Genomic DNA, 25,858 nt, shown 5'->3' on the forward strand with positions numbered 1-25,858 from the left:
TTTCTAATAGTTTTAGTCTGGCTCGGCCCTAGGATCTAACCCACCAACCAAAATTTGGACCCTTTTTGTTTATCCACACTTCCCATATAGAATCACTATAAATGGTGGCATAGTGCACTCTCACAAAGGTCGTAAAGACTTCATAGCAATGAGAGGTGTTTCCGTAATCATCAAATACATTACACTGTGTCTCCTTTTATAACAATAAAGCAGTATACTGTATGTCTTTTTATGACAAGAAAAAGCCAAATTGCTGACCAAAATCAGACAAGCAGATCTATATGATATCTTGAGTCCAGCGATACGTACAGGGGTTAAGGCTACCCACGTCCCTGATGGCGTGTCATTTTACTATTCGTGGCTGTAGACTTTCAATGCCAACTCAGCCAAGAATAAAATAAAATACAATATTAAGCGTCATTAAAAAGAGGGGTTGGGGGGAGGTTGAGCACCAGATCCGAATCCGCGGTGCCAACCCCACCGACTTAGCGCGATTTCCGGAGCCCCCCCCCCCCCTATTTTTATAAAATACCCCTTTTTGATATTTTTAAAAATCAGGATGAAAAAGGAACCTCCATTTGGATAAATAAAGCACTTCACAATTGCTTCCACAATATAAATCAAATCCTAACAAACTCCCACACAACCCTATCAATCCACATCTCCATTCTCCAGATCAAACTCCAAGCCGGAAAAATAAAATAAAATAAAGCAAAAAAATAAATTTAGAAGGGAAGTGAGACACAGCACTCGTGGAATCAGATCAGATCTTCCTAACGCGCGCTTCTTACAGTAAACGGAGCAAAGCGGCGGCGACGACAGCGGAGAAGGCCAGGGCGATGCCGTTACCGACGGATCTGACGGCGGGCGTCGCACCGGACGTGGACTTACCCGACGACGGAGGAGACGGCGGCGGTAAGGCCTGAGCTCGAACCGTTAGCTTCATCCCTCCGTAGCAGTAGCCGTAGCTACAGATGAAGTAGTATCGCTTCGTCTGGTTGAGCTCGAAGGCGTAGCTCCTCCCTTTGCTGTAATTTGAGATGGGGTTCGACGCATCGCACTTGTTGTAGCCCACCTCGTCTACTTGCACGACGTCCGCCATCCCGGGCTGGTAGTAGAACACTGCGAAACCAGGTAAACTAGACAAATGAGCACCAGATCACATCAGATCTGAGGGAGCAGGAGCAAAGGAGCGTAAGATTACCGAGCCAGTCGCCTTTGTGGAAGGGGCGGTGCTTCTCCTCCCAGATCGTGTAGTTGACGTTGGGGTTCCAGCCCTTGGAGTCGCCGACGGTGAATCTATCGGCAGAGACCGATGCGATCGCACAGGCGACGAGGAGGAGGAGGCGGAGGAGAGGGGTCGCCATTGTTTGGGGAAGCGTAGGGGGAAGCAATGGAGGTTTTTGGGGATAAGGAGGAAGGTGTCTGGGAGCGGAGAGGTAGGGGGAAGGGAGAAGAGGCACATGGGGGTGACAGAGGGGGGTTTTATAGGGAGGGAGAGTACGGCCACATGGGAAGATGCCTCTCAGGCTTTATTTACAGGAGTGCCACTGTTCTACTTCTACCTTAGCTCTCGATCTCTCCTCTGCTCCTCCAGCGCATTTCTCACTTTGGAGACTGGGAGGATAAAAAAAATAAAATAAACTTTTGACCATTCTGATTGATGGCTGGTTACTTTTTATATATATAAATACATAATATTTAGTTTTATATCTATAAACTTTAAATTATATGGTAGGACCCAGTTACCGAACTACTAAGAAGACATCAGTATTTGTAGCAGCTTTTGTCAGCTCGTTTATAAAAGAAAAAGAACATTGTAAGTTGAAGGAGGTTGATAAGCATGATTAATTAGTGGAGCCGCTAACCAAGTCATTAGTAGTAGTAGTAGTAGTGCCTTCGCTTAAAATAAAGGCGGGAGATTTGTTTAAGCCGTTAATCCCCAGAGGAGGTTAAATCATTAATGAACGCGATTCACTCTCCAGGTCCTCTGGGGGACAAGAACTGCGTACGCCCTACTCACCTTCACGTGGTCGCTTCCCACCGTCCACATAAGACAAGACCCAGCGCATGCACGTGCGCTGCACGTGGGTCCATGCTCGCACAAATTGGGCTCAGCCCAATCCTTTTTTGGGCCTACACCAATTGGTTTTAAAGACATGCCACCTATTGAGCATTGGGCCGTCAACTATATTGAAGTGCTTCATAAATGAAGTGGATAGATATTATACATGGAGACATATATATTTATATTTATATTCATACTTATATATTTAGTCCAGCCTTCTTAGCAAGTATTGCACTTGAACTTCCTTAGTCAGTGGCATGATCCACTCGCCATAGAGTTCAGCAACTAAGCTAGGCCTTATCTTGTACAATGGTGGAGTTCCATCTTTACCGCCACCAACAGTCACTTCCTGCCCAAAGATTTTGGCCTTTGCTTCTACTCTCTGCTTGATTGCAGTTTCCACAGATTCGTATGTAAGCAAGCACATCAACCGATCGCGATCCTGGAATTTAGAAAAAATTGGAAGATAAATTAATAAGCCGCATGGTAATTGAGACTGCATTTATCAGATTTTGTGATTCATACTTGTGCTCTTATTGCCGGTTCATATGTATCGGGAGATTCTCGAAACTTAGCCTCTGCCACAAATTTGCCGTAGTGGATTCTTTTTGAGAGTGCCTGCATGATTAAACGAATTAGCGACTAGGTGTAGCCACTAGTACATAATGGTTCAGTTGTGTTCACAGTCTCTTCTCCCCACTTTGATTCTATAATATCTTTACTAAGTTCAGCTATGCACCTATATTACTCGAAAAAAAAAGATAAATAAATAAAACCAAAAATAAAGATATGCACCTGTAAACAGATTGTGTCGCAGACAGCACTCGATCCACAATTACCGTCATTTCCTCTTTTCACCAATCTTGGAAGGTTACGGAAGTACATTTTCCATATCTTCCAGTTTATATTGATAGAATCAGCAACAGGATGCAGAACCTTTAAGAACATAGGGAAAAAAGGAAGCACTTTCAGAGCATGATAAAAATCAACAAGAGAGGCAATAGTAAACACAAAAATGATGTACTACTTCCATAGAAAAGGTTGGTGTAAATCTGGTAATACTAAGTTGAGACTATTTTGTAATCATACTTGGTCGTTTATCTTTTTCAGTTCAAGTATTGAAAGCTTCAGCAAGGTGAAGTAAGAAGATGAAAATCGTTCATAACTTGTTGCAGAGGCAGCACAATAGCAGCTCTCAACATTCTTTTTTTCTACTCCAAGTATCAACATCCTAACAGAGCTGACTCAAGTACTAGAAGACTAGGATAGCAGCCACCACTCATTAAACTTATGTAGAATTACTAGCTTACATTGTTCATCTCAATATATAACCAATCAGTCAGCATGGATTGGTGAACAATAAACGAATCATATACTTATACTACGTCAAATCAATGAGTCAATAAGATGACAAAGTAGCCTTTGCAGTTCCAAAATTATTTCATGTTCACATATTTACCCTTGGATATTGCATAGGTGGCAACATGGCTTCAGGCAAATCTTCGGGAAAGAACGGATGCTCATCTGGGCTGTTGTATCTCCCAACCTAAAAACAAAGAAAACAAAAAGTTTAACAAACAATGAGATACAGTTCAGTACTAAGATCTCTTTCTTAAAAGTTCTTTACTGACCTGCGCATGTAGTTTTTCAGTTTCTCTAACCATGAGTTCTATAAGAGAGCCTTGAAATCCATCCAGGTAGTTGCTGTCGTAAGTATCAGCATTATAACAATATTGTGCCCTCTCTAGAAGGCTGAATATAATGCTATCTTCTTGCTGAATTAAGGATTGCCTGATACGGTCCAGAGTCAAGCTTTCACTTTTATCTATTCTCTTCGTCTCCACTCTGTGATAAGATAATATCATCAAAAGTATACCAATCAGAACAAATAAGGAACAAAAAGTAGGTATGTTTGTGAATCATCACTTGCACGTCCACTTTTACACACATCGATTTCTAAAGCAGCTAAAATTATCCATTTCAAAGTTGCTATTGTCGTTCATAAGCAAGGAATCAATAAACAGCATGAAATGGACTTGCAACTACACAAACTTATTACGAGAGAGATATCCATCGCAGGCAACGTTATCCAACTTCGCTATCAGAAATAAATATACTCCTCAAACAGAGTCGAACGGCCCAAGATCAGATTTAATGAAAGAGATTGGAGACAAGTATACCCAAAGATCAACATATGGAAAAAGAAATCCATAAAGAGATAAAAGGAAAAAAAAAACCCTTCTTTTTCATACTGAGTATACCTCACGAATTTCACAAGCACTATGAAACAGCAATTCGCAACATCATGGTCTTAATCATGAGACATACACCCCCTAAAATAGACAATTTCTTGACAGTAATTTAGACCCAAAATTTGCTCTATCATAATCATATCCACGTCTAACAAACAATAAATTCCACAAGCATCAGCAAGAAAACATAAACCTCAACAAGACCCACCTAAGCAAACCAAAAAAGAAAATCAAAATTTAACCCCCAAAAAAACCCATCTGGGTCGATAACTATTGGATCTTTCCCGTACCTGTACGGGGATGATAGGGTGCTTTGGATTGAATGGAGCTTATTCTTTGGCGAACCAGAGATAAGGGCTCCCAAGATGGGTCTTTGCACACTTCTATGGGACAAGGGGGGCAGTTTAATCCCTTTCTCCCCGAAGAGCCGAAGAGGAGGAGAGCAAAGAGATTGCTTTAAGACCAGGAACTCCATTAGAGGTGCTCCGGAGAAGTAAAACGGAAGAGGAGAAGAGGGAAAGAGAAAGCTAAAAAGACGAAAACGGGCTTGCGAAGTAGTGGGATTGGGGAGGGCGAAATATTTATACAATTTGAAAGTGAACACGAGAAAATGACCACCAATAGGAGTGGTGGGGCCTTGTTAGGTGGTGCTACGAGATGGGTGTGTGGGGTGGGTAGGTGTGGAATAAGCCAGCGGTTGATGCTATTTGTGCTTTAAATAATGTATTAAGCCTTTCTTTAAGTTAATCAAATTTAATTACTTGCGGGCATTTATAATTATAATTATAATTTACACTTAAATTCACATAATTTAGCACTCCTATTTTATGGAAAGTGGCTTCTCTACAAGGCTAGAATAATTTTCTTAACATCAAGTCTTCAAAATAATTATCTCATTCTAAATAATTTGAAATTTGAACTTTGAATTTGGGACATCCACGTACCAACTAATGGAGACAAGGGAAGTAGTAAATACCTTCTAGAATGTGAATACTACTCTCAAAGTGCCACTTTATATGCATAAAAAAGAAGTGGACAAAAGGAATTTTTCTTGTATTCCATATAATTATAATGTTTTTATATTCACACCCTTCTAGAATTTGAATGGTACTGAAGTCCAAATATGTCTAGGTTCTCTATTTTTCACTTTATTCTGAAAGCTATTTAAATAAAATTTACTGCCATGGCAATAATAATTGATGATGCATAACTTGATTTGATTAGACTAAGAGACCAAGACCTTTGTACAGACACTACATATAGTGGAAAATAAGGGGAAAAATAGAGCACAAGAGTTAGGATTATTTCCACCGAGGAAGAATAAGATAATCTTCTGAGAAGGTAATAATATTTTAATAACTAAATTATTTTTTCGTTAAAATATATATATATATATATATATATATAATTCGGAAGGGTATAGTTAAACATGAGAGTAGAGCTTACGTCACACAAAAATAGTTTGCATACGTCATCCCTTGGGTTTGTTCCATCCATGCTCATCTTTCGTGTTTGACATGGCCTCATGTCCACATACATGCATGATGCATGGGATACTCGTCTAAGATGGTGACTAGGATATATAATTTCTCTAGAAAAATGACTCGGATATGAGCTGTTCAACTTGATAACAAATAAATCTTTGCACCGTTTAATAGTAATGCATGCAAATGCACATGAACACGTATCTTGGATAGATTGTTTTTTAAAAAAAAAATTAGTTTGATAATAAATGACTTCGTAGAATCTAAGTTCTAGAACAGGTCAACTACATCTTTTTTTAAATGCCCTTTTAATATGGATTAATTAGATATGTTTCATATATATATATATATATATTTAAAATACAACTCATTTTTTACTTCAATTAAAATAAATATGGGCCCTTAGTTATCTTGTGCTTGAGTTTATTTTTTCTATTTATTAAAAGTTATTATGGTTCCTTCTTTTTTAATAATATATGTTGAAGAAAAATACTATGCAATTAATGGGGGGGGGGGGAGGTTGGAATAATGGAATGTCCACCAGGGGAATAGGGGGGCCATTATCTTCCCTCATGCCGAGATCCGTAATATCTGCAGATGTCTAGGGCGTTATAGTAAATTCGTAAGCTCCCAGTTCCATCGAAGATTCGTGGGTCCCGAGTTCGCCTCGGGATGATGGAGAGAGAAAGACAGGACGGGGAATTCCAGAGCCGTGGACTCCGTACGATAAGCAAACAACACCCCTCGAACTCGGGATTATTACATCCATGCCACAATCCTTTTTTCCCCCCTTCTTTTATTTTTATTTTTTTTCCAAGTCTTTGTAGCTGTGCGTATGGAATTATTGATCCTTGGATACTTGCAAATAGGTTTGTCCAAAGTTGAAGGAGTTCTATTGGATCTCAGAGTAGTACTTCCTCTTCTTCTTCTTCTTCTTCTTTCTTCCTCCCTCTCAATAATTAGTTCTTCTACCCTGGATAATAAAGTATTTCTTTTTCTGATGGATGGTTTAATTTTTTGTTGGCAATAATTGAATGGAACATTCCTCTTCTACTGCATGTTTTTAGGTAAATCCATGATCTACAGAGGGATTAAAAGTACGAGATTAAAAGAAAAGTCAATCATATAGAGTAGAATTTCACATTCTCCTCAGTTCTCGAGATGTATTTTTCCAACAGTTGAGGAGCTGTGATTGTCATGGAGGCATGATATTATCTACTCTACCTCCAAATCTCAACCATAAGTCCCTATAACCCTACACTGCTTTTAAAGCCTCATGCCTTTTTTATGACCTTGAGTTAGATTTAATTACTAGGGACCACCATCATCTTCTTATGCGCAACTAATCTTTCCATGGTTATACTTCTCAGACAAATATGAGAATAAATTACGTCAGAGTGCATCAAAATCAGCCAGGACTGTTGAATTACATCATAAAAAAGGGAAAAAGATTAGCAGCCCTGCAAACCTGAAGTAAATGTGGAGAGGAAGCATTTGGATCATGCCATTGCTAAAAACTGGTAATAATGTGTAAACTATGATGGCATTTCCACACCCACCCAAGCTTGATTTCTTTTAACCTTCCAAAGAACCCCAAAACCCCCCTATCAGAGTGGGACCCGGGGACTGCCCACCATCTTTGGCCAGCTGAAGTCCATTGGAGCAAACCAAGATAAGTAATGCCTCCTTTCCCCATATATATATATATATATATATATATATATTTATTTATTTATTTTCTTATGAGAAGTTTTTAATTTAGTACCATGGTACAATATATTATAATGCCATCATAGAAAACAATAAGATGATAAAAGAGACAGCTGGGTTTGTAGATTCTGGGAGGGTGGAGTCTGTTACTGTCCTTGCAGCAGTTTGTGGGTGTGTGTTGGTCCTTTTTCTTTTCTTATCTTTTAATCTTTTTGGCTTTATTTTTATTTTTATCCCACCAAAAGGCAATAAGGGAAGGGAGATGGAGAGAATCTGTCGATTGTAAAGCATCAAACTCCAAAGAAAAAGAAATAAAAATCCAATTTTTATGGCTGCTCCCAAGCACCAACAAAAGGATATATATTGGAAAAGGAGGAGGAAATCATAAGGGGGGAGAAGAGAGGAAGGCAGAGAGAAGAATAAAAAGACCAGACGTTGACAAATTTCCTGTCACTGTTCTTAGAAGGTCGTTTGTTCTTGTGGGAGATTTTCTTATCTGGGATCTCGCCCCCCACCTCTTTCTCTTTCTCTCTCTTCTCTCTTTTCTCTCTCTTCTCTCTCCGCAGTGGCCCATCAGATCCAAGTATCCCAATCTGATGCCAAATCTGCAGCTTGGTCTCCTTCCAATGGCTGTGGAGGCATACCCACTAGGCTTCCATTAGTATCTTTTGATCGCTTCTTATCCCTATATTGTAGCAATCTTCCTTTATTCCTCACTGCTACCACTACCTCTTTTGTTGGTCTCGTCTGCTGCTGTTGCCGGCGCTGGAAGTGGGAAAGTTGGAATCTTTTATTTTTTTTTCCTCCATGGAAGAAGAGCCGTAGACATTGGGTTCTAGAGATGGTAGAGGGGGAGAGGTGAAGTGGGTCGAGGTAAACTGCGAGCTCTTTGCCTTTCTTTGTCGTGCTTCAATGATTTCTCGATTTGGGCATCGATGGCTTTTCTGAGATCTTTTGATTTGGCTTTAGTAACTTTGCGTGGTCGTATAGGTTGATCCTTGGGATTTGGTTAGTACTAATTTCTCTCTTATTATGCTCTGTTAGATTTTCTTATGCGGATTGTCAATTTGACTACCACGCTTTTAGGGAATATTTCGATTTGGGTGATTAGATATGAGCTTCTTTATCTCGAATTCCAGTCCTTAATGGTTCATTTTTTCAGTTAAAGTTTCTTCTCGCTGTTCTTTCTTCTCTTTCCCTTTTCAGTATTTTCTTTTTATTTTTTTTTCGTATTTCTCTCTATACTCGAAGTTGTGCCTGTACCAGGGGGAATTGGAAATATTTATCTTGGGTAGCTAACAATGATACAAGGCATGTTTTAATTTAGATTTTCTTTGTTTACTTAATAACCTTCTTTTTGTGATTGCATGCCATTACCGCGTTCAGATTTCAGAATATGTAGAAAATTCGGTTCATTCTCTTGCATGCCATTACTTTTTGGAGTTCTTTACCATATTCTTCTTTCTAGACTTTTACTTACTGCAATATTTATCTGTAGGACTCTACATGGGTGGATAATCTGAGATTCCTTTTTGATTTTGGACAGCAATTTAGTTGTGGAAACAGATTCAGTTCGAGAAAGACTCAAATTAGATAATTGCTTCGAGGTAGAGGTACCCTTCTTTATATTCTTTCTGCTTAGTTGTGATGGTAACAAGTTTGCATCTAGGATTTAATAGGAAAGTTTTGTAAGTGGCTGTTGCATTTCTTGATTCTATGAAAGTAACCCTATTCATGTTTGTTCTTTAGTTTCATTTAAGTGTCTTTGTTGTTAATTTCTACTTTTACTCTGAATGCGTTAGATTTTAAGTAAGCATAGAACAGCATGCGTTTCTTTCTCTTTGAAATTGGAACATTGTCCAGATGTTGTTCAGAAAACCTGAGTCTTAAATGTGGATAAGGGACTTCTATCGTATACTATTTCCATGAAATTCTTGTAATGAGAGTTCTAGTACTGCTATTTCTCGTGTACTGTATATATTGTACATGATGCGGACACATGTTAATTGTGATATTATGTCATCATTGTCACTGGCCATATGTATGATTTTTCTGGGAATAGAGGCAGCATGTTTGATCTTCATAGTGCTTTGCCTGTTTGGTCTTCATAATTTTCATTTCATAAGTAGCTTTCTATCCACCAGTCCTTATTGTTCACATTTTATATATAGGAAATATACAGCTATGGATCTGATACTTCTCAGTGTGTTGATGCTTTGCTTAATTAGGATATGCAAAATATAAGATCCATCGTGGAACTATTTCATCAGAGTGGAAGAAATGTTAGGAATTAGGATAAATTTTTTCAATAATTAGTGGTGTTGGACAATTTCTTAAATTTTGGTAATGCAGGATCTTGATGCTTTGCTCTGAGACTTCTTGGCCTGAACGAGGAATAATTATTTCAATCTTAATTCTTTCAGTAAGTTGTTTTAGACATAATTGTCTTCTGTGGTGCATTTCACCTTGCAATAAAAGGTCTGGAGACCTCCATTTTTCACCCTAGTAGCATGCGTCTTCAGACTGTCGTTTTTAGTAATGGGATGCACATTATCTGTGTAGAAGTTCGTTCACTTAGCTTGCTGCCTTTAGTAGAATTTTTTCGAGTAATTTACAGGAGATACTAAAGTAGAAGGGAAAGAGGTTTCTCAATTTTCCAAGAATTTCCTGCAAATTTCTCTCATTGCTTTCTGGCTTGATGCCTAGCATCCTCTACTGCTCATTGTATATCATTTGTTCCCCATTGCAGTCTTATATATTTTTTTCATAGTTTCTCATCTGCAATATTTTAGCTTCTCAGAATGTTCCTGGTGTGCTAATTTTTTTTTTGTCCATAGAAATGTGCCCTTGCATGTATGATTTTTTAAAAAATATTTTGTTTACACACAGAAGAGTCAACATTGGAAAAATGAGCAAAGCCTCATCTCTTTATAAGATTGAACCCGGGTTTTGAGTTTTGAGTCATTTGTCTTGCTGAAGTGTAGTAAGAATGCACCTCATTTTTAGCCTTGCTTGGAACTAGCAATGATAATACTCTGTTTCGTATGTTTAGATCAACTCCCCTGCTCATTCAATTGCTTCTTATGGTCAACTAGCTACCTAGAGGCTCATCAGAAGTCAACAAATTATGCTTTTGTCTTATGAAAAGTTCTTGTTTACTCTAATAGATTTTGTAACAAACTATTTCTCTAACCGAGGATAATAGTTTGTACGTAGTTTGGGTCCTTCACTCTTCTGAACAAACATATACTTAACTTCGATAAGAATGTCATATCCTTTATGATTTTGCCATTCAATGTTTTGCAGGAATGGGAACAAAAGTGGAGGGTAAGAGCTACCTGCCAGGATATTTTGCTATGGGGGATCTTAAAGGGAACACAAGTAGTAGTTGGTATGAAGAGAAGACACTGACCGGGCATCTGTATGATGGTTTCATGCTGAGACCTACACATGGATATTTGGAGTATGACAAAGAAATGCTAAAGCGGACAATGCTTGAACATGAAGCTATATTTAGAAAACAAGTAAGCATTTTGCCAGTATCAATTTAAATTATTTAAGACAAGTCAACTATATAGAGTTATAGAGCTTTGCAGGCATTGGCTCACATATGGTCTTTGACATGCTTCTGCAATTCTTAGGACCTCATTGTTTATTGCTTTTTCTCTCTCATACACACACATGCATATATGTATCTGTTTTCTTCTCTTACCTACTAATATTACGATCATGATCTAGGTCTATGAACTTCACCGACTTTACAGAATACAAAAAGATCTGATGGAAGAGTTTCAGAAGAAAGAGTCGTATGGATATTCTTTACCAGCGGATACATCACAGTCAAATTCATTCTCATCTCAAATGCCATCTGAAGGCACGAGAAGGATTTGGCAGATTCAGCACATGAACAATGCCTACGAAATGGGTCAAACGGCTCCTACTATGAATTCTGATGATAGGAGACCTTCAAATATTCTCACGGAAGGTACTCTTCAATCCTGTCAAAATGAAACTCCTTTAGAAGGTAGTCTTCATAGGTTCATGAAGAAAACATTTGACCTTCAACTGCCAGCTGATGAATATATCGACACTGATGGTGTTGAAAACTTGGGAAAGAGAAATGTTGCCGAGTTATCATTCAAACCTGTTGTTCCTCCTAGCAGAATTTGTAGCACCAGTACTGGGAATCATGTCACTCTCATGCTTGGTACTGGTGATGGTCCCAGCTGCAGAGGCAATAAGATCTCGGATTCCCAGGCACAAGATAACACAAATGGCTTCAAAATTGTTGACTTGAATGAACCTGTCACAGAGATCCTCTGTGAAGAGGCAGCAGATTCCGCACCTATAGATTCTCATGCTGTGAAAACTTCTAGTATGCAGAACCAGTGGCATCATTCAGCAACTTGGTCAGATAGACATAATCTAGGCCAGAGGAACTTCTTCAAAGACAGACAAATAGATGAAGGGACTAGTTCAAATTTCTTGGATGCAAATGAAGAACTAGGACTGAACAGGTCATTCCTTAAGAAGGAAAATGGTAAGACTTCTTTGACTAGTTGAGGTGCTACTAATGGAAAATACTAATGTACATTTGTTCCTTTTATTATGGTTCTTATAACTTCGGTTGTCAATATCATCATAAAATCTAAGAGATAAAGAAAGACTTTTTAGTTGCTTAACCTTCTGTCAAGATGAAGAATTTTTTTTCTGACAGCACATTATTTGTCTTAATGCATGCTGGAGAAAATTTCTTTTTGTCTCACTTTTTTTTTTGTTTCATGGGCTGTGAATCTCACAGGTAAATGCACGGCCGGTATGAACCTCATTACTACAGATGGTCATACTAGTGAAATCCGAATATTACCTGAACCAGTTGATGCGAATTCTCAGAGAACTCAGGACATCCTTTCATCAGATCGAAAAATTAGTATGGCATGGATCGGACAAAAACCAACTGATGGTATTGAAACATCTGGAAGGAATTATTTCGCCAGCTCGCAGAAGGCACTGCATGCAATGCCTATTTCATTCTCTATACTTCAGATGGACCACTCCAATACTGCACCTCCATCAGCTTCATCCTGCGCAAAGCCTGGGAATAGCATAAGCCACATTCCAGTAGCAGTTCAAGCACCATGCTTCAACAAATCAACCATGATTTTGCACAGTAGGAGTTCCAACATAGATATGGAAGACACTGGAACTGCTGCTCAAAAATGGAAAAAGAATGAGAATCTCACCTCATGCAGTAGACCTGGAAGTGATATGCCTTCCTTTTCTAATGGCTTTCTGCGTGGATTTCCACTGGATTCAGTTTCGGCACCACATTTACACCATTCCTCAATGGTTCCTGCTGATCTAAGCCATATTAGCGGTAGTATTCCATCTTATGGAAACTTGGGAGGCCAGTGTCTCAAAGGTTTGAACGATACAGTCGTCGAGTGTCTGAAGGATGTAAATTTGAACCAAGCACTTCCAGCTGGTTTTCAAGATAGCCTTACCAGGACACGAGATAAATGTGAGGAATCATCAGTGAGGATCTCTTGGCTTGGAAAGAGACCAGCTTATGATGAATATGTGAATTTGGAAAGTTCACATGACCATCATCCAATTTCCAGCTACAATGCAGTTGCTCTAGAATCGGAGAGCAGACAGGAAAAGGTGTTAGGTCTATCCCGCTGCAACATTCAGGGTTTTACATCAACTTTTCAGGGTAAAGAAAGCAAGATTCAGAGGACCGAAGCATCTGAAGACAGTTCTACACGAATATTTGGTTTTCCTGTTGGCAATAAGATTCAGAGAAGTACTCTATATTCACCTATTATAAAGGAGGAACAATCTTTAACTTTCTCTAATAAACTTATTCAGAAAGATCGCTTCTGCTACACTGGCACGGCCTATGACATGCATGCTACCAGCTTGGACAAAGAGATCCATATTGGAGGTCTTCCCACAGAAAGGGCTGCTGGAAAAATCAGTACAGCACTCCGGAATATTATTGATCTGAATGATGTGATACCATGCTTGGATAATCCAAAGTCATCAGAGATTTCACCCGAAAGCCAGGTGGTGGTTCCAGTCCCACTCTCAGAACCAAGTGGTTGCCCAAAACCTACTTCTCTGATTGATTTAGAAGAACCAAAATATAATGCTGAAGGTGAAAGATTTTTTAAGCAAGATTCTACCCTATCAAGCAAGCAAGATAGTTCACAGGAAAAAGAATTCTCCAGCGATGAGTTTGCTTTAGCAGCTGCAAAGAATATTATTGCTATGTCAAAGGATATAGAGAGTTGTTTAGATAGAATCATAGGTAACCCATTCTCTCCTCCTCCTCCTCCTCCTTCTCCTCAATGCGATACCTTGCAATGGTTTGCCGAGGTTGTTATGTCCAACAAAGAGCACTGTGAGGTCCCAAAGGAAGGTGGAGAGCGTGTCTCTGAATCTTCAAATGGTGATGAGTCAGACAGTTTTGAGTCTATGACACTTGAGCTGGAAGAAACCAAGATTGAGGAGTACTGGTGCAGGCCAAAGACACCTGAAAACAAAAACGAGGAAGATCTAGGTGCTGCTTCACTTCTCCTAGGAAGGCCTCGGAGGGGACAAGCACGGAGGAGGAGGCAGCGAAGGGACTTCCAAAAAGATATCCTACCAGGCCTTGCATCACTGTCTAGGCATGAAGTTACAGAGGATCTTCAAACAATTGGAGGACTGATGAAAGCATCTGGTAGTTCTTGGCAGACAAGTGTAACAAGGCGGGGAGGTCGAAACGGCTCCCAGTCTACAAGAAAGAAGCAACCTAGAAGTTTAGATGTCACTGCAGCAGAGATTCCATTCAGCTCTGCACCAATTCAGACCACTAAAACAGACATCAACGCTGATGGGAGTAGCATCATTGGCTGGGGAAGAACAACAAGGCGATGCCGTAGGCAGAGATGTCCACCTGGTAATTCCTCGGCTCCTTTAACTTAAAATGTTGCTAAGGATATATGAAATGATGATTACATAGAGGGAAGCTTGGAAATTTCTATGGAGCCACTACAGGGTGATTACAGTTATGAATGTACATGTTCTCTTGGTCCTAATTTGGGCCTTCACTTACTTTGTCGAGTGAAAACAGCTTGTACATCTTAAAAATAAATGCTTGTTCAAAGGACAGTATGTGATAAGATAAGCGACATTTGAATTCTAAACCTATCGGCATTGGGGTTTCTGGAGTTATGAAATGAGGACCGATTCTTCGATCAGCATGGATAATGTAAGCTTAAATCCATCTTACTGGAAGTAAATGGTGATCCCTGCATGTCAACAAACAGATAATACAGATTTTTTTTTTTCTTCGAAAATGTAGCTTCTGCAGATCTACAATTAGGTGCTTGACAAAGTCCGCCATCGGATTTCCGAGTACGAGCTTGATATTATCTCTCTTTGCTGCTTTGTTGTCAGTGAAGTTTTTCGAGTTTCTCGAATTGTTTGAGATCATATGCTCTGTTAATATGGTCGGCATCTATAAAGAACTCCTCCCTCATGAGATGTATTTACCCAAGTTTCATGTACTTAACTTGATATTCTTAAGCTATATTCTAGCCAAGATATCTGAACTCTGTAACTTGGCCATGCACTGTTACTCTTTTAGCAATGCCATTCTTCATCAGTGCTGCTTTTCTGTGTATCAAGAGGCCTTTCTCTCCATTGTATCTCTTATGTACGCTTTTGCAATGAATATTTCCACAATTAACCTTCAGGTAAGTGGTTAAGAGTATAATGCACGGGAGTTGGGCTTGATGGGCCTTGAGTTATTGGGCTGCAAAAGATCCACCGTCCACGTGTATGCCTAATCCACCGTCTTCTTCGGATCGAGTTCATGGTAACCTAGCTTGCTCCATCCATCCCTTTCGAGCTCTTGGGAATTGGGATACGGTCACCGCTTTCTCTCACTGTCTTCGCCGACCAATTTGCCTCAGGTAAACCTTAGAACTACCTCGAATGATCGATCCGTGGGTTTGTCGATCTGATACTAAACTATTGTTCTTGTCGATGTTTGGATATCAGGTATCGATCATGTCCGACGAGGAGCACCACTTCGAGTCGAAGGCCGACGCGGGAGCGTCGAAGACGTACCCGCAGCAGGCTGGGACGATCCGGAAGAATGGGTACATTGTGATAAAGGGGAGGCCTTGCAAGGTTTTGTCTCGAGTCGATCCGATCTCTTTTTGTTCTTTGCTCTATTGACTCATTTCTAGCGTCGATTCCTCCTCTTGTTTCGTGGTGAGCGTTCCATTTCTCGTTGTTTGAGTGTTCTATAGACCCATGATCAGATGATACGTTAGTGCTTTGTATGGATTGTGAAGTCTTTTGTGTGATTAGATTTATTTTTGCCCCATTTAATAGTGTTGTCAGTGGAGATTATCCTCATCTCGTTAAATTACGTATCTATAATGCCATTGATTCCTAGATTTATTGGGATTTTACATGTGAGTCCAGTTAGCAACCAAGGAAAGCAAATTATTTTCAGTATTTCATTTATCCAGACAAGAACAAAGACACTGGAAATTTTGGGTCTTCTTATCATTGATTTTTTGTTTCTCTCTTTTCACTGTTATTTTTCGTACTAACTTTACTTCCATTTGTTTCAAAATATGTTTGGCATCACTTCCATTGGTTTAGTTTAGGACAGCTTTATGTGCACCTCTTAAATGCAAATTAGGTACATCTATTACTTTACTCCAGTTTTATTATTTAGTTGTAAAATTTAGATAAAATTATAATGATTACCTTGAATAAGTTTACGTAAGAATTTGTGTTTAGTTACTAAACTATGAATATGTATAGTCAATAAGGCAATATAAAGAGGATGATTCTTGCTAGTTGTTTTTAATGGATCTCAAGTACTTTAGCTATAGAGGGGGTTATTTTGGTCATTTTTGTTAATAGAAATCGGGATAAAATTTTTCCATGTTGGTGGAAAAAATGGAAAGTGGAAAGGGGTTTGGTATAGAGGAGGGTATTTTGTGCATAATTTTATCGCACTCCTTCATCTGTGATAAAATTTGTGCATAGTTGGTCACATGATTTACCCCAAGCAAGATTTAACCACAATGTATACAAATGATCATTTGATTATAAAAACGTATTTAATTGAGACATAATTCATAAATAAGTATCCCATATGTGCGAGAAAAACACCACCAAATTGTTTTCAGTTGCATTTATGTTTATTCCATGGGAAAGGTCCTTCTGATGCACTAACAACCAATTGAAAATGAAAGCAAGTTTTCTTCAATTTTGAAACTGGGAAGTGATTTGATTGTAGAGAAAGAAGCCAAACATGTTTCTATCCGCAACATTTACAATTAGACAAGTTATATCTATTAAGATTCCAGAGCCATGATTTTCTTCGTGATGATAAATCCCTATCTAACGTGTTCTCATGTTCAACTATTCCTCCCTTGTCTGTCATTTTCTTTGTTTGACCCTTTATGATGCTACTCTTAATTGCTATTCCAGGTTGTGGAGGTTTCAACTTCCAAGACTGGGAAACATGGACATGCAAAATGCCACTTCGTTGCCATAGATATCTTTACTGCAAAAAAGCTTGAAGATATTGTGCCCTCATCCCACAACTGTGATGTACAGTGTTACAAATTGCTATTAAACTGTCTATTTGATCCCTGATATTCACCAGGATATAAAAGTTTATCTATATTTCACAGGTTCCCCATGTTAATCGCACTGATTATCAGCTGATTGACATTGCAGAGGATGGATTTGTATGTTTAAATTGTTTCAACTGCTCTTTTCTGTTGGTTTTGATTTTATATACGCCATTAATTTTCTTTTTTTAAAAAATTTGTATCACAGTTGAGTCTGCTCACTGAAAATGGTAACACCAAAGATGATCTGAGGCTTCCAACTGATGAGTCTTTGCTTGCTCAGGTAAGTTATCCAGTTTATCTTCTTACCCCCATATTTATTATGTTACAATGCCCTGTTATTTTATAAATATTAGGACCACTCAAATGGGATCTATATTTCAAGTGAAGAACTAAGGTATACTGTAGAACATTATGGGAGTGAGATGGTGTAAGGTAGTTGGAGATATTTACTTATTGAATCTCAAAAACACAGCAAGCACGAGAGAAACAATTTGAGAATAGATGATGATGATATAAGCAGGTGAATTTTGGAATTAGAGAAACTGGGAGTATGTTATCATTTTAGCTGAGTATTTCCTGTTAAACAATTGTAACAGTTGAAAGAAGGCCTTGTTTCAGTCATAGCTCCCTAGCATTGGGACACATTAACTTATAAATTATTTGAGTTAAGTAGTGAATATTAATACTGTCGTATTGTTTGGTGAAACTATATTACGACTTGGTGGCTTGGTGATGAGATGACTTACTTTATGCACATATGTAGATTGTGTTCAACTCATTTGACTTTTAATTCACCTCATCTGATTTAAGTCCTGAAAGAAGGGAAATAACCTGCACCATCCATTGGCCAGTAGATATATAATTATATTTCTTACTCTAGTCTCAGAATTTTTTAGACGATTAACAAGATCTTCTGTCAATATGCTACTTGGGTGCAGATCAAGGATGGATTTGCAGAAGGAAAAGATCTGGTGGTGACTGTGATGTCTGCCATGGGTGAAGAACAGATCTGTGCACTGAAGGATATTGGGCCCAAGTAGATTTTGGGCCTGCGATATCCGTCATGCTTTCCTTGGCTTGAACTGATCAAAATTCTCAGCTGCAATCATTTATGGGTCATTCCGACAGGGCTTTAAGTGGAACTACATGTCAAATTACTTATGCTGCAAAAGATTGCAAACTCAAATGATTTTTTTTTTTTTTTGCTTTTCTTTGAGCTTTTCCACTGCTATGTACTATCCCCCTTTTTGTTGTTGATGGTTTATTATTCGCGGAGGAAAGAAATATATTGCCATTATTGTCTTGAATGTTTGCAACCAAAACCTATTGTGGATTCAGTTGTTGGCTTTTGGTGTGTTTTATAGTAGTCATGAGATGCAGTCTATTCTAAGGATGGTTACTCAAATAAAATCTACTTTGTTGATCTCTTCCTTTGGTTTATTAAAAGTTTGGACAGTGTACTTTAGTTTGTTCCAAACTATAGGAAATGCCTGGATGTTATATTTTTAACATTCTTTTCATCTCTTTTCGGGTTCTTTTTTTTTTTTCCGATCTCCTTTCTCTGCCTATTTCTCTTATTGCAAGGAAATAATGGGTGACAAGTGACAACTGACCTGAAAGTCATTCAGGAAGGACAGTAGGATACCAAAAGCATCATACAAAATACTAAAATTATTCAGACTGGATTCTCCTTCAGTTGGACAACTTATCAACAACTATGTTAGCTTTTCCACAATCCTTTTCAAAACCTCCAAGAAATCAATTGTAATTGGAAAGGGACGATACTTCTGCCCATATCTAGTCAACTACTTCCTTTGATTTATATGCATCATGACAACATTTAATTTATATGCATCATGACAACATTTAATCGGACGTTAACATGTCATATTATTCAGCTCAACCACTCTATTACTCACTCTCATTTGCATTTATGAGTGCACTAGTAGAAAGTTAGTAAAATCATACATGTTCCATATATCCTTCAAGGCCTTACTTAATCCTCCAAGATAAGTGTTGTGTTTCCCCACCAACCCTTGTCATAATTATGTCAACTTCTTTAAATAACATCACAATAGCTTTTGGCAAAGTTGGTGAGGTTATCCACCAAGCAGTTGGTTTAGGTGAGTAGTAGCCATTGAGAGTCCTAATTAGACCAGAAATTTAAGCTCTCTACTATCTTTTTAGTCGTCCCCACTTGCATTTATTAGTGACTAATCATGCTTCAAAATTGTGGTTGCAGCATTAAAATGACATTAATTTTGCGCCATTAATAAGAAAAGGTTTATAAATGTTAAGAGGATTAATTCCATCATCTGGAATCCCTCTGAAATGTCAGTTAATTAAATTAGGAGATTTTGAGTTGAAATGATGGCTTGCAATACTTCGATCATGCCAGTCAACATTGCTCCCTAATAACTCTTTAACTGAAGTATATATATATATATATATATAATAAATAAATACAAGAAAGCAGAATAGTAAAGAGTGCACTATCACGTGCTAAAGCTCCTCTGCTCCGAGAAGCAGAAGAGGTGCACGTGCTAAAGTTGGTAGGATTTGTTCTGTAGTGTTTTTTTTTTCTTCTGGTCAAATTTGATATTATATAGAGAGAGAAATAAGAGAATTTATGTCAATAAATTTCTAGCTGTAGAATAATAGGACACAATCCAACTCAACATAAAAAGAACAATAACATCATGTTTATCACTATATGCATAGTTTAAATCCAATGCAATTTATTTATTAGAAAGAAGATTAGTTTAATTATTTGGTATATATATATATATATATTGAGAAGGATTAATCTCTTTATTTAGTATGAAACAAAAATACCCACTTGCTTCACTCAATAGATTTGGCGTAAAAACTCAAGAGGCAAGATGGAACCCACCATTAATATTCGGTTCTGTGGTCTATGCAATGGACTCTGTATCTTATAAATCTATGGTCTATGGTCTATGGGACCTCTTCGTGTTTGAGGGGTTCAACACCAAGTCTCCCAAATGGCCATTTCAATGGAGACAAGGATCCTTTTTTAATCCTCTCCCACCACCATAACCCAATCCGTAAGAAGAGAGGAGAAATAAAAGAGAGGTGAAATGATGACAAATCCAGTCTAGGAGTAGATGGGTCCTTGGTGTTTATTACCAAGAAAATCCAATATTTTTTTTTTTAATCTTTGTTTCTTGATTTAAAATAACGGCTAGCTGATCCAATGAGCAACTGTTCCCGCGTAAAGGTCGGGGGTGGATTCGTTGCAAAAAATTCCCACTCCATCCCTCCATTCCCCGCTTATCTCGCGGAGAGGTGGAAGAAGGCCATTACGTAGAAGAGCAGGATTGTGAATCATCGCAAGGTGGACGGGAACAAAAGGGTAAAGGAGATAAGAAGGAAAGGAGAGTAAAGATGGCATTTTTATTCTATTTTTAGGGGGTTTTTTTTTTTGCCTTCCTGGATCCCCTGTTTCACCTATTCTTCCTCTCTTTCCTGGGCTTCCCTGTTCGTCTCCACCCGTTTCCTCATCTGGGTCTTTGTGGGATCCCCTCCACCTCTCGTAATTCTCCGGTCTTCCGTAGAGGAGCCGTAGGCCGGCATGGGGTGCGTCGCGTCGAAGAAGGCGGCGCCTGTGACGCCGGCCTTCGACTCCTCGGGCCTCTCGGGGAATCTTGAGACGTCGGGGGAGATCATTCTCGCATCGTCGTCGCTGTGGAATCGGCCGCGGCTCGGGAATTATGAGTTCGTCGATCGCAGCGAGTCCGGGGAGTCGGGGAAGGTGAGCTCCAATGGCGCTAGCTCGGTGAGCTCGCGGCTGGGGAGTTTGCATAGGTATATAGAGGGGGAGCAGATCGCCGCAGGGTGGCCTTCTTGGCTAAGTGCGGTCGCCGGAGAGGCAATTCAGGGATGGGTGCCGCTGAAAGCCGACTCCTTTGAGAAATTGGAGAAGGTAATAAAATAATTAATAGCCAGCATGATGTTTGATTTTGATTTGGGGTGCGATGGTTTTTTGAGATGATATCCTGATCAGATAAATGATTCGGAGCCCAAGAAGCTTGAGCATTGCACTGCCCATTTATTGGTTGATGCATCGGTGTTCTTTTTCGAGTACTTCTGTTCTGCATAATTTTGTAAGAATTAGAAAGAATTAATAGAGGTGTGATTGTGCATGTATCGTGTATGACGTTTTGTTTCACATAAAAATGTGTCTATCAAATCCTAGTTTATTGCAAATATTTGAGAGATAAGTTTGCTTATTGAATTGTGCATGCATCTTGTTTTGCTGTTCTTGAACTCAACATGTAGCTTCCCCTAGTGAGCATTTCTATTTGCATTACTTTGAATGGTGAATTTTCTAACATGATCTTATATAATGTCAAATGCATGTGAAGATTGGCCAAGGTACTTATAGTACTGTGTTTAGAGCACGTGAGCTTGACACGGGAAAGATAGTCGCCCTCAAGAAGGTTCGATTTGACAATTTTGAGCCAGAGAGTGTTAGATTCATGGCACGAGAAATTCAGATCCTCCGCAGGCTTGACCATCCAAATATTGTAAAGTTGGAGGGGTTGATCACTTCTCGATTATCATGTAGCATATATCTTGTCTTTGAATATATGGAGCATGATCTTGCAGGCTTGTCTTCTTGTCCTGATATCAGTTTCAGTGAGTCTCAGGTTTGTTTATGTTCTTGCAAGTGACCTGTACAAAGAATTGGATTAGTCGGCAGGAAATTTACTCTGTTTGATGCAATGTAGGTCAAGTGCTATATGCACCAATTACTATCTGGATTGGAACATTGCCATTCACGCGGAATCATGCATCGTGACCTCAAGTGTGCCAACTTGCTAATCAACAATGAGGGAAATCTGAAGATAGCTGACTTTGGCTTAGCAAACTTCTTTACACCTGGTCAGAAGCATCCATTGACTAGTCGAGTCGTGACGCTATGGTATCGCCCACCTGAACTATTGTTGGGTTCGACTGACTATGGAGCATCTGTAGATCTGTGGAGTGTTGGTTGTGTCTTTGCAGAATTGTTTCGAGGAAAGCCTATCTTACAAGGAAGAACTGAGGTGATCACGATAGTTATAAGATGATACTTTGTGTACCGTCTTTCGTTGTTCCTTTCTTTTGATAACATGTGCTTTTCTTAGGGTCGAGAAGAACAATTACATGATTCAGCATTGTGAAAGAACAAGTTTCTGAACTGATAAAATAAAAGAGAAAATAACCGGAACAAAGATTAAGAAACTATATGCAAGTATAGTGCTTTCTAGGTGCATCAATCATCTGTGTATTTACTTGAAGGTTCTGTTTCTGGACAGTATCCAATCCATGATAATGTCAAGTTAATTTGATACAGGTTGAACAAATACATAAGATTTTTAAGCTCTGTGGATCCCCACCAGATGAATATTGGCGGAAGTCTAAGTCGTCCCATGCAGCTGTTTTCAAGCCTCAGCAGCCTTATCAGAACTGCCTTAGTGAGACGTTCAAATATTTACCTGAAAGTGCCTTCAGATTATTGCAAGTTCTTTTATCTATTGAACCTTCTAAGCGTGGAACAGCCTCAGCTGCTCTTGCATCTGAGGTAACTATACCACAGAAATACTAGCTTGCCTCGTGGCTCCTGGCATCACACTTCAGATATCATACTGAGTGTTCCACTCGTATGAGATTAATTAATTAGTTTTCCCATTTATGGTTGTTCCATTATTTCAACTAGTTTTGGCATATCCTGAATTCTCAAGTTTTTATGCTACAATGTTTAACCTTATTCTTGTTCAGTATTTCATGACAAAGCCACATGCATCCGATCCATCTAGCTTGCCAAAATACCCACCTAACAAGGAGATCGATGCAAAATTCCGGGAGGATTCACGGAGGTTAGTTTTACCTATATTACTTATGATGCACCACACAAAGCTCAACAAATTGGTTTCTACTTTTACATAAGTGCCTCGAAACCATCTATTTCTAATGTGGGTTTATCTGATGCACATCCTTTACAAGAAAATCCAGGCTTATAAATTTTATACCTGGTAAACTAAATATTGATGGAACCTTTTTTTTTTCTTCTTCTTATGAGATATTGATGAATCCTTGACTTTCTGCAGATACAATTCCTTTTAATCTGCTAGAGTCATCCCTATTATGCTGCAGAGTAGAGGGACTACAATAAAGCAACAGCATTAACAGATATTTATACTGTTAGATGTCCATTAGAACTGTGATTACTGTCAAAGATAGATCAATTTTTGTTTCTCAAAATAAGCAAATAAGTAAAAGAGATGGAAGCATTACCTGACCTCATCATAGTACGTCCTTTTTTTTGTGCAGATTTTATGTAGTTTGTGTTATCATTTGCAGGAGAAGGGGTGGCAGCAGAACTCGTGGTGTAGAAGCAACAAGAAGACCTTCAAGAGCATACAGAATTTCACAAGAATCAAAGGGACCAGGTCATAAAGCATCTCAGCACCAGGTTTCTCTCTCACATTCTCTTTTTTTCTTTTTTTCTCAATTAAGTTTCTGTTAAGTTTTCTTATCTTACACTTCAAGAAGACTTGTCTAAGCAGTAGAAGTCGTCACATATTATCTTCTTTCCTCGTGATTTAAGAAAATAACCTTTTTCCTTCTTATAGGAGTATATTAGTCATCAAGATAGTAACAGTGGTGTAAAGCGAGATCTTTCTAGAGTACATGGTGAAGGTAGACTAATTGTTGATTTGCAACCTCTGCCAACAATCAAACCCCCAGATGAGCGCCAAGGAGATCATACTTTCTCAGGACCCTTGCTCATCTCTGCTTCTACTGGCTTTGCATGGGCAAAGAAACCAAAAGAGGAGCTATCCTATGGCAAACCTCATGCCAGATCCAGCTCAAGAAAAAACACTTCAATGACAGCAGATCCACCAAGCGTGTCACAAACTAAAAGTACTTTCGAGTTGAAGGGTCAAGGATTTAGACATGCTTCTTCTGATTCTAAAAGTCACAAACCATATGAGATTGCAAAGCAAGCAATGCTGAAGCAATGGAAACAAACTGACCTCCGAGACTCATTTAATTCCTCAGTGGAAGCAAAATATAAGAAAAATGCAATATCATCCAAGAGCAGTATTCTGGTATTGGTTCAGTAAAACCTACCATTTAATCTTCTTCCAGACTTATTATTTTGTTAGTGCCTAAACTCTTTCCACTGATGCCAGACTTACCGAGATCAAGGTGACAGAGTCGAGTACTCAGGTCCTCTACTCTCTCAATCTGGTAAGGTTGATGAACTTCTACAGAAGCATGAAAGGCAGATCCGACAAGCTGCTCGCAGATCATGGTTCCAAAGAGGTAAAGTCAACCTTACATACTATACTCAATATGGGTTAAATTATTTGTCAATGTAAATCTTAACTAGGCCATTTTTTCAATCTACTAAATTTCTAATGATGCATTTATTTAAGATTGTGTACTTAGAAGAGGATGTGTTCAAATTCTTCATCAGAAGGTCATTCAACTCTTCTTTTGATTCTCTCAAGTTCGGTTCCTATAGTGTACTTATCCAATTGCTGAAGTATCTCTATCTGTTATTGTTGATCCTTCAATCTAACCGAGATATCCTTCACCAAGGGTCCAGGATAGCATCAATTTGGATTAATATTATGTGATACTTTTCTCTCATAGCTGAAGTTGAACTTTCTTTTACCTTCTATCTTGTCCCTTCTAATGCTATCAAGTATCGTCCTGAATAAATGGTAATTCTTCAACTATTTGGGATCTGAGATTGCTGTGCTCTGTGATATCGACTGTTATGATGTACAGATATTTTTCTTTGGCATGATTTGCTTGAATAATTTGTTAATTATCAAGATTTCCATTCTTAACTTTGCTTCATGCTCATTATTTAGCATTCGAGTTCTGGCTTGTCTTTCTTTGAGAGATATCCTCGTTCTTTCTACCTTGGCAGGGAGAAAGCAAGGCCAGTAAGAGCTTAGATTTGCCATCTTTGACTACTTGAAGTAGATGTTGTAAGAAGATCACTGGAAAGAGCACTTGGAAGTTTTACCAAGCTTGGCAGAAAACAAATATTCAGATTAGGAAGAAATGTTTCCCAAGTGCTGCACATAAAATTTTCTTTTCCGTATCAGTAATCATCAAGCATGAGTAAAATTCTTTGAATGTTCGCACTAAAATTCTTTGGATGTTTCTTACATGACTGATGGCTGAATCGCCCTGTCGATGTCAACCGAGTGGCAGATGTGGAATGAGTCATCTAAGTCTTCGAGTTTGCAGCTAGCTTGAAAGCATGGAGACTTAGAAATGAATTCATTGCACCAAAATGTTGAAATGTTTTTATGCTCTAATTAGTGGCTCAAAAGGAAGCCATGCCTGTGTGTATATCAGATGTATAGAGTTACATAGCACTTGTTTTTCCTCATTATGCTTCATGTGACCAAATGGATGCTGCTAACATACCAAGTACTCTTATATCAACGCATTGACAACTCCTAGAAGACACAGAGTTCTGTCCATATAAACAGGCAATTCTACTTTGTGAGATGTGCCATTACACTATATATCACAAATTGCACCATGTTGTTTTATACTACAATAGAGCAAACTACCTACTTGATAGATTATTAGTACTTTCCATAGTAGCTTGTTCTTATAGAAAGGATTTTGCCACTTTGAGTATTCATT

At 38.6% G+C, this 25,858-nt stretch overlaps 5 protein-coding genes across 12 annotated transcripts; 3 read left to right on the forward strand and 2 right to left on the reverse strand.

The window, feature by feature from the left end:
- Positions 1–560: 560 nt before the first annotated feature.
- Positions 561–1,518, reverse strand: LOC140762312 (early nodulin-like protein 17). Its single transcript, XM_073100042.1, has 2 exons — positions 1,205–1,518; positions 561–1,122 (listed from the first exon to the last, which is right to left on the reverse strand). Exons 1-2 carry the CDS (start codon positions 1,365–1,367, stop codon positions 788–790), a joined length of 498 nt encoding a protein of 165 aa, XP_072956143.1. The 5' UTR covers positions 1,368–1,518; the 3' UTR covers positions 561–787.
- Positions 1,519–2,145: 627 nt separating this feature from the next.
- LOC140762311 (chorismate mutase 1, chloroplastic-like) lies at positions 2,146–4,866 on the reverse strand. The gene is made up of 6 exons (XM_073100041.1): positions 4,611–4,866; positions 3,700–3,913; positions 3,528–3,614; positions 2,864–3,004; positions 2,594–2,686; positions 2,146–2,510 (listed from the first exon to the last, which is right to left on the reverse strand). The coding sequence occupies exons 1-6, from the start codon at positions 4,793–4,795 to the stop codon at positions 2,274–2,276; spliced, it is 957 nt and encodes a 318-aa protein (XP_072956142.1). The 5' UTR covers positions 4,796–4,866; the 3' UTR covers positions 2,146–2,273.
- A 2,987-nt stretch (positions 4,867–7,853) lies between these two features.
- LOC140762309 (uncharacterized) lies at positions 7,854–14,707 on the forward strand. Of its 8 annotated transcripts, none has more exons than XM_073100033.1 (6): positions 7,854–8,387; positions 9,013–9,127; positions 9,867–9,936; positions 10,821–11,038; positions 11,253–12,054; positions 12,316–14,707. In XM_073100033.1, exons 4-6 carry the CDS (start codon positions 10,823–10,825, stop codon positions 14,484–14,486), a joined length of 3,189 nt encoding a protein of 1,062 aa, XP_072956134.1. In that variant the 5' UTR covers positions 7,854–8,387; positions 9,013–9,127; positions 9,867–9,936; positions 10,821–10,822; the 3' UTR covers positions 14,487–14,707. The 8 variants fall into 8 exon arrangements, with proteins under 8 accessions (XP_072956134.1, XP_072956133.1, XP_072956139.1 ...); XM_073100032.1 differs by having other exon boundaries at positions 9,013–9,121; XM_073100038.1 differs by having other exon boundaries at positions 9,061–9,127.
- A 613-nt stretch (positions 14,708–15,320) lies between these two features.
- On the forward strand, positions 15,321–18,565 carry LOC140762313 (eukaryotic translation initiation factor 5A-2-like). The gene is made up of 6 exons (XM_073100043.1): positions 15,321–15,478; positions 15,567–15,698; positions 17,022–17,144; positions 17,228–17,284; positions 17,376–17,450; positions 18,109–18,565. The coding sequence occupies exons 2-6, from the start codon at positions 15,576–15,578 to the stop codon at positions 18,208–18,210; spliced, it is 480 nt and encodes a 159-aa protein (XP_072956144.1). The 5' UTR covers positions 15,321–15,478; positions 15,567–15,575; the 3' UTR covers positions 18,211–18,565.
- Positions 18,566–20,155: 1,590 nt separating this feature from the next.
- On the forward strand, positions 20,156–25,593 carry LOC140762145 (protein IMPAIRED IN BABA-INDUCED STERILITY 1-like). The gene is made up of 9 exons (XM_073099770.1): positions 20,156–21,116; positions 21,559–21,843; positions 21,925–22,242; positions 22,533–22,760; positions 22,958–23,055; positions 23,540–23,651; positions 23,812–24,291; positions 24,376–24,508; positions 25,125–25,593. Exons 1-9 carry the CDS (start codon positions 20,766–20,768, stop codon positions 25,142–25,144), a joined length of 2,025 nt encoding a protein of 674 aa, XP_072955871.1. The 5' UTR covers positions 20,156–20,765; the 3' UTR covers positions 25,145–25,593.
- Positions 25,594–25,858: the final 265 nt, after the last annotated feature.

This window comes from Typha angustifolia, chromosome 7 (genome assembly GCF_048772165.1).
Source record: "Typha angustifolia cultivar Huaian chromosome 7, ASM4877216v1, whole genome shotgun sequence".
Lineage (NCBI taxonomy): Eukaryota > Viridiplantae > Streptophyta > Magnoliopsida > Poales > Typhaceae > Typha > Typha angustifolia.